The sequence below is a fragment of the Artemia franciscana genome, chromosome 9 (assembly GCF_032884065.1).
Source record: "Artemia franciscana chromosome 9, ASM3288406v1, whole genome shotgun sequence".
NCBI classification, from domain to species: domain Eukaryota; kingdom Metazoa; phylum Arthropoda; class Branchiopoda; order Anostraca; family Artemiidae; genus Artemia; species Artemia franciscana.
The window spans coordinates 1,017,346-1,026,485 of record NC_088871.1 but is presented as its reverse complement, the minus strand read 5'-3'; the positions used below and the strand labels follow the sequence as shown (position 1 = coordinate 1,026,485).

Here is a 9,140-nt window from a genome sequence, read left to right as displayed (position 1 = left end):
ACACTGAAAGGGAAAGTTTAGACGTTAAATGTTGAAGGTCTTATGAGGAAATAATAATAGTTTTGGTTAGTTTTTATCTGCTAAACATAATTGAAGCTCAGAACATTGATTAGGGTTAAAGGTATCACACCCATACTTCATGGCTGCATCTTAATCTTCTGACTTTGTTATGATTTTAGCCACTCAAGACTGCTACCTGCCCATAGTTATACGTCCATATACGGTTACCAGGAAACGCCGAAGGTAGACTCTGCCGAAGAATTTTTTTTCGGCGGTTTACGTTCATCATTTTATTTCCTGCGTTATTTTAAATTTGTTAAAATGCTTAAACCTCAAATAGCTAGAAAAGCTTAGTCTACAAGCGTTAGAAAATTAACAGAAAACAAATTATGGCCTATGAAGATGAAAGTTCTGTAATTTATGGCCTAGATGCACAGGTATTCTTTTACTATTCGTATTTACTGTCATAGGTTAGCAGTTTAGATTAGCCTTTGTCCTCTTCTGAAGAAAACACTAAAGTAATAAGATTCCGGTAAAATTCTAGTTAATTGACTTCTTGCTATCTCAGAAAGGGTTTAGGTTAGGAAATGAAACTTTCAGGGATGAAACTACTGACTAAAGTATGTCCTCGGAAGGCATTTTGAAGCAACTACCTCCATTCCTTCTCTCTCTAGAGGGCCCTGACCTTTGATGACCTTTAAAAATGTATGTGTTATAAAAGTGAAACCCTGCAAAATAGATTGCAAGAAACAAACCTTGCAAAAACAAAATTGTTTTCAGCTTCATAACTCTGCTCAATTCCATTTTATAAGGTTTTATATATGCAAATACATTTCCTAAATTTTGAAGAAAAAACATTGATATGGTCAGAATTCTACTCAAAGAACAGGAATTGCATTTGCAAAACTAAAAACTAAAGCTAAAAAAACTAAAAACTAATTGCATAACTAAAGGCAGAGAAAAAGTAACTGGTAACTGAAAATTAAGGTAAAATGTTGTTTTGTGAAAATTTTAATAGGTATAGACCTGTCATGTAGGTGAATTTCAGGGAGAAGGAGTGGATTTGGGTACTTTAAAATAGGTTAATACCTTTGCAGAATATACTTCAGCCTGTAGACCCATCCCTGAAAGTTTCATTTTCCTAACCTAACCTCTTTCCAAGATAGGCTAGCAAGAAGTCATTAAACTAGAATTTTACCAAAATTCCTAATTTATTAGCTTACATGGCAAAATTGGCAATAGATGACAATAGTTGTTCCTCAGAAAGAGACATGTTGATTGTTGGGTACTAAATAAAAGTATGCTTTTTTTAAAATAGCCTACTCTTGAAACCAGTCTACTTTAAAACCTTATGAGGTACCTAATTATATCATTCCTAGATATAGGTCTGTGTGTGCATAAATAAGCCTTTTAGATAAGGAAACATGCTAAGAAAACAGTTTTTACCTCATATGCTAATATGCAGAATAACTTTAGTTAACACATTTTGCTTAGGGATAACCTTTATCTTCACTTCTTTCATTGTTGTACAATTTTTTTAACTAATTTCTGAAAAATAAGCATGAATTTGATAGGCATTTCCTCCACTCTCAAATACAAATTAAACACCATCTGTTGCATATAGGCTAATTATTTCTCATATCACATGTTAATAGGAAAACAGTGATAAATTAGGTTGGATCTGATGGCCATTGAGTGTATATTTGAGCATATTTTTTGGAGACTTAGAGAATAAACACATAAAATTTAGAAATGTGGCAGAGAAGTTTATTATTATTATTATTATTAAATGCAAGGCAATACAAAATACAATTCAAAATTGAATTACAATACACTTATTCCCCCTCAAAAGGCTCCATGGCCAGGGATACAAGGGAAAAAAAATACAAGCAACAACTACAATTTAAGAAATATATATAAGGGAGATACAATATAAGCAACAACTACAAAATAAAATAAAAACATAGAACATAGAGAACATACCTGAGGCCTGGGAGTCAAGTACAGATAAGACACCCCCACACTATGAACAGAACACAGAGGACATCAACTTCTCAGAAGGAAAAAAAAATGTTATTCTATTTTATTCTTTATTAAAGGATCCTTCAGAAACCTTTTAAAAGTCCCAGACAAGTGGCATCTCTGTACTGAAGAAGGTATTGAATTCCAGACCTGTTGACAAGCAATGAGGGGATTGAAATCTGATCAAACAGTAGAGGTAGGCAGAATATAGATATCATTTGAAGACCAAAGGCTATATGGACCTAAATCAGAAATAAATATAGGAGTTATCCAAAGAGGTTTTGGAAGATTGCTGTGAAGCTGATGAAAGACAAAAGAAGCACAAGAAATAATATAAATAGACCATAGACTTAAGAGCAGTGTTGGTGAGGAATGATTGATGTCCATAACCAGATGCCATGTTTTATTATACATGACAGAAAGTGACTGCAGCATAGACAGAAAAGTAGGCATCCATACAATGGGGCATATGACTGATAAGTCATATGCTTTCAGTAAGAAACATATGACTAGACAAGACAGAAAAAAAAAGAAGTTTCAGAACAGATCTAGGAAATGTGTGTCTAAGTTTTCAAATGATATCCAAACTCCATGAGACCTTAACCCTAATCATGGCTATATGGTTTCTGAATGAAAGATTCTCATCAAGTAGGATACCAAGAAACTGGACCACCCAATTCTATGGTCTACACATGGAGCCATGTGACACCTGAAGGTGTGTAAGCTGAGGGAAAGCTATACTGATTCAAGAAAAAATAAGAAAATGTGACTTACCAACATTCAAGACCAAGTAATTTGCATTAAACCATGAAATAACTCTCTCAAATAATGCCACAAGATTAGACTTGATATCACATTGTGTCTTCCCAAGGGTCCCAAGAGTGGTATCATCAGCAAAAGCAACAAGAAAATCTTTATTATAAGTAGTATTGGAACACAACCAAGCATCAGGATGACACAACTTGCAGCATTCTAGAGGCCTGGTATTTTTTACTGCTGAAACCGGATCATTAATATAAATCAGAAACAAAATGGGACCAAGAATAGATCCCTGAGGGACACCATAATATACTTCAGAAGGGCTCCAGAAAAGCAGATCAATTGAAATAAGCCTACCAAGAAAAAGCATTTGATTTTATACCAATATGCAATAGTTTATAAAGGAGAATCCAATGAGTCAAGGAATCAAAAGCTTTACAAACATCCAAAAATAAAGCTGCCAGGATATGGCCAGAATTTATTGCCAAATGAATGAATTTTCGAGAAAGCTGCACAAGCCTGCTCCATAGAGTGATTCACTCAGAATCCAAACTGGAAATCATGCAAAAATTCTTTTGCATCCAGAAAACTAAGAGAACCACCTTTATACAGCACTATAACCTTAGCTTGCTTGAGAGATTCAGGGAAAATTCCTTTCTCAAAAGACAGATTGTCAAGCTTAGTCAATGGTGACAGAATAGCAGGCAGAATGGCATGGATAACCCTTGTAGGAATTTTGTCAGGTCCTGAGGAGGATCATCCTTTAAGAGCATTCACAATACGAGCTACCTCAAATTCAGAAATAGAATTCAAGACCATCAACTTTAAACATTAGGGTCCAAGAGAGGCTCTGAAATCATAACAAGAAGTTGCAGAGGAAGCAGTTGCCTTTCCTATATTAGCAACATAAGAGGTAAGCTCTAGCTGAACATCTGCATCTCCTTGGATGGTTTTACCATTGAGTATCAGCATTTATGGAACTGAAGGCAGAGGAGGAGTAGGTTTACGAACTGAATTAATTAAATACCAAGTCTTTCTAACATCCTTCCCACATTCAGAAAATTTCCTATAATAATACTGAGACTTTGCCTTCCAAAACAGAGAATTAAATATACTCCCATGGGCCTTGAATCATTCAAGATTAGCTACAGATGATGAAGCCTTGTAAAGCTTCCACAAATAATTTATCCTTTTCCAGCTTTTATGGAGACCTGAAGTCATCCATGGATTCAGTGGTCCTATCCGTTTTGAAGTATGGGGTGCTGGATCCTGATTGCAAATTTCCAGGATCCCCTCTTTTACTAAATCATAAAAGGAACAAAAAGACTGGTTAAAATCTGAATCAGAAACCAAACTATACCATGGTAGATCAGCCAGACAAGAATTAAGTAGACTTAGCTCAGTATCACCATAATGGGAAAATGGTATATTAGATGGTGATGCTATATGCTGTGCTTCATCAGCACTCTTATGTCAGGAAATAGCAGGAAAATGATCAGAAATATCACTAACCAGCACCAAATTATCTAAGACACCTAGTGATGAAAAAATATTATCAATAAGAGATGCTTGTGTGTCAGTAACTTGGGCTGGTATACAAACTGAAAGTATAGAGTACCTGAAGAGAGCATCATCAACAAAAAATCAAAAGCTGAAGCAGAATTTTGATCCAGCAGGTTGAGGTTTAAATCACCCATAAGGATTAGTTCATAGGGATGTTTTTGGACTGAGTCCAAAACTTCTTCAAGAATAAGAATTTTCATAAACAAAGGAATAGACCCACTGGGGGACCTATGAACCAAACCCACAACTAAATACTTTTGCATTGATTTAATCTCAATAAAAAGGGATTCAAAGATTCCTTCCTCATTTCTGCTCAAATCACTTTGGACATTATATGCAAGACAATCAGCAATATAAAGGACAAGGCCACCTCTTGCCATCTGTTTCCTAATCAGCCTTTCCATCCTATGTCCTTTAATATCTAAAAGGATATCCTTTTTTGAATCCAGGAAAGTTTCACATAATCCTATAACATCAGGAGTTCTACCACTAACAATCTGTTTCAGCTCATCAAAAGACGAGCTAAGTCCCTAAATGTTAAGATGAAACACAGAGAAAATATCATCTTGTGTAGAGGAGGTAGAACCATTTAATTGCAAAACATCCTTACTTTTATAAGCCAGATTAGAATTATTATTCTTCTGATTTCTACTTCCAATTTAATTATTAAATATATTTTCAATATTTAAAGGATTATTTTGTAAATCAAGTATATGTTCCCCCAAAGAGTTGATACCAACCTGGCCACTAATAGAAATCATCAATTTACTTATGGTGGATGGCAGTTCTGCTCCACAATCAAACCCAGCAGACCAAAGTTATAAGGAAAAAATACAAGGAAAAAAAAAGTAAAAAATAATATAATCAAGGTAAGGATAAATAGGAAAAAGCAGGGAAGAGAAGGAAAAATAAACAAGGAAAAATTAAGAAATAAACAAGTAATGTTTAGTTTCTTAGTTAGTTAAACTAAGGAAAAAACTGTAGCATGGGTGATTTGGAGACCCACACAGGGCGCATTTTATAGTACTCTGGCAAGGGGTGGTTTCAGTACTCAAGTGAGCACCAGCACATCTGGAACATTTCGCAGGGTTTCTGCATGACTTAGCTGCTTGGCCAAAGGACTGGCATTTATAGCAACGCATAGTTAGGAGCTTGTACTTTCACAATGACAATTATTCATAACTGAAACAGGGAGGTGACTGAATTGCCCTCAATAGACTCTCCTTTGACTCAAACTCTAACTTAAATGACCAGGTTGGTCCTATATGGGACGCTGCTAGACAACCTGTAACCATATTACGGACCTCTTCTTCAATAGTCTCGGGAGGGACATGGCGTACAATCCCAAAGAATGAAGGGCATTACATGGAGGCTTTGACAAGTTGGTCATTATTTTTCATAGCCTGAACAAGTGAGTTTGCAGTGAGTATCATTAACCACTACTTTTCAATCATTCTTACAGGGCTTTAATTCAAGTATACTAGACGCATAGCCACCACAAACTCTATCAAGAAAAACCTTTGCGGGCTGAAGTGTCCTGCAATTCCTTAGGAGGGTTTTAAGGATAACTGCATAAGAAGGCCTTGTAGTCTGGGGGCTAGGAAAAGGAACTTCCCTTTCACTGATGGGAGTTGATTGGCGATCAGAAGCGACAAATTTATCAAACTTGGTACAAAGCTTATTTACCTTTCTAAATAGAGATGCTGTTATTTCTCCAGGGATCATTGGAATGTCATTGGGTGGAAAGATGACAAATTGGGGGAGCCACGCCTTTTTTTCATCACTTAGCTTGAAAACTTTCAGTAAATCCAACACGTTGTCTTGCTTCTTAGTGCTGGGATTTCCGCGAGTGGAAGTTCCAGTGACAGCCCACAATATTTTTTTTTTTGCAACACTAACTGAAGCATTGTCAAAAAATTTGGACGCTATTTTCACTATATCTTCACTGCGGTTTTCAGCTCTGAATGCACGAGAACAGAAGTTTAATACGAGGTTTAAAATCGTGGTTAAAAAGTAGAAAGCTTTATAATATACATCAACTGTCAATTAGTCATATTTTCTTGTTTTTTCCCCAGTTTTATCTGTTTTTGAAACAGTTTTCAACTATTATTATGTTTGTTTTTTAGGAGAGGGCACCTTCAAGTGGAAACTGAAAGTTCTAGTGTCCTTTTTAATTGGCCAAAAGTATTGGAGGGCCACTAGCTCCCCCCCTCCTCTCTGGGTTTTTCATCGAAGTTATCCAATCAATTTTTCAGGATAGATATGTTTTGTTTAAATTAAAATTATGTCTTTAAAATAATACTATAAATTTATAAGATAAAATATAAATTATAAAATAAAAGTATAGTCTCTTGGTGGTGACTTGATTAGTTGTACACTTGAAAAATTATTTGACTGTATTTCTGTTCATCTTTGGTTTAATTTAGCTCTACTTTTATATGAAAACTTTTTTAGTATAACAATTTTTGTTATACTCATCGATTTTCATTTTTTCGATTTTCATCAAAGTTATCCAATGAAAATTTCAGGATAGATATGTTTTGTTTAGATTAAAATTATGTCTTTAAAATAATATTATAAATTTATAAAATATAAAATTATAAAATAAAATTATAGTCTTTTGGTGGTGACTTGATTAGTTGTACACTTGAAAAATTATTTGACTATATTTCTGTTCATCTTTGGTTTAATTTAGCTCTACTTTTATATGAAAACTTTTTAGTATAACAATTTAAAAAAAAATTAATTTCTGTTTGTGTTTATTTAACAATTTCTTTTCCACAAATTAATCGAAAAAAAACTTTCCAAAACAGATGTTTTTCAACGAAAAGTAAACAGCCATATTAAACTTGACCAGCAGAAATAAATTCCTCTAATAATTCAAGCTCAAAAGAAAAAGAAGCTGCTATCAAAGAATAAATAAAACCCAAACCAAACAAAAATAAAAGAAACAATCGTAGCTGACAAACAAACAACAGGTACTAATATAAAGTATAAATAAATCTTATAATTGCATATCCAAATCAAACTTAAACCAAACACAAATCACTACAATTAAGAGTTCAGCTACTATTCTTTTCCATCCCCCCTAGCTGTTGAAGTCTAAGGCCCACTGTTGGTGTCTTATTGAAGACTACATCTCCTTGGAAAGAACTAATTAAATTAAATTGGATTTTTGATATATAATGAAATTAATTGCTGAAAGCTCAGCAATCCACGATTTTAAGTACAAAAAAATTATTTGTAATTAAATTCATTAAAATCCATTATAATCTGCTAAATAGAGAATGGGAGGAGGACTGGTTGCTCTTCAGCCATTTTTTAACATTCTCCTGAACATGCCCTGAAAGTTTAAATTTAATACCTGTAGCTATTCTTGTGATATTGCAGATACATATTTTGATAAACATACTCCTCAAAATTCCCTGAAATTTCACCTTAATGCCCTTAGCCTTTTCAAACAGAGCTAGAATCAAACATCCACCCTTTTCCTAAGGATAAATCCAACATGTAAAAAAGAGCAAATTGTATAATTTACAATCCTTAGCCTGGGGGCAATACTGGGTATTGCATCCTTGGAGGCATAGTTACTAGACCTTTTGGGTGTTTTGAACAAAATGGCTTTTTAAATATTTTGATCAGGGATGATGAGAGAGATCATCAAAAAAGGGCAAGAGGGGCTGGTTACCCTCCATCTTCTGAAACCTTTAACTTAATGCCCACAGCCATTACTTAGATATTGACATTACATCCTTCTGACAATCAACACACACAGTGTGTTTTATTATATTTGGCATCCCTCTCCAAAGCTATGGGGGCTATGTCATCCCTGTTATTTGAGCTTTTGACTATTTTGAACAGGAATTGCATTTCAAAATTTTGATGAAGTATTTTTGGAGTGAGGGCAACTGAAAAGAGCATGCATTCTCCAAAGTTTCATCTTGCATGTAAATAATGGGTGAGTTGCATAATTTACAATCCTTCCTGTGGGGCTATAGGTGTATGACATTGCTGGAAGTAGAGCTATTAGACCTTTTGACTACTTTAAACAAAATTGAGCAGAGAGGGCACCCAAAAGAGCAAGAGGGGCGTGGAGGTGCTGGTTGCCCTCCAACCTCTCTTCGACATCTCCTTAACATACCTTGAAACTTCCAACTTAATACCTTCAGTTGTTGTTAGATATTGCCGATTCCTTTTTTCACAGCAAGCAAGCACATAATGTGTTTTGATTATGTTTGCATCCCTCTCAACATTTCCTAAAAGTTCCACCTTAATACCCAAAGCATTTTTGGAAACCTAGGATCAAACATGTCCTTTTTTCTAATAAAAATCCTTATATGCTAACAATGGACAAAATGCATAAGCTATAGCCCTTGCCCTAGAGGCTGGAGAAGGTGTTCCAACCCTAGAGACTTCTTTATTTGACCTTTGAACTATTATAAACAAAATGGCTATATAAAATTTTTTCACCTGATGCATTTGAGGGAGAAAAGGTATGGGAGGGTGGGCTGTTTGCCCTTTGATTACTTTTGACTCTTAACAAGGGCACACAAAATTTTGATTTCCAATTGTATTAGCCTCCTCCCTAAGTTCATATAACCACCCCTTTCATAAAAACCTAATATATTAACAAATTATTTGACCTTTTAACTATTTTTAACAAATTGGCTATCTCAAATTTTGATTTAATATATTTGGAAAAAAGGGTGCAGGGGGTGGGGGTGGGGTTACTTGCCCTATGATAACTTTTGACTGTTGAAAAAGGAACTAGAAGTTTTCATTTTCATTCAAATAAG

The 9,140-nt window shown here is 34.6% G+C and overlaps 1 protein-coding gene across 5 annotated transcripts in view; it reads left to right on the top strand.

Annotated features, from left to right (window-relative positions):
- Positions 1-293: 293 nt before the first annotated feature.
- The window catches only part of LOC136030854 (EARP-interacting protein homolog), a 171,302-nt gene continuing 162,455 nt past the window's right edge, over positions 294-9,140 (top strand). For all 5 annotated transcript variants that reach the window (XM_065709909.1, XM_065709907.1, XM_065709908.1 and 2 more), the window contains exon 1: positions 294-437. In XM_065709909.1, the coding sequence (XP_065565981.1) occupies positions 390-437 (48 nt within the window). In that variant the 5' untranslated portion in view covers positions 294-389. The remainder of the gene's footprint in view (positions 438-9,140) is intronic.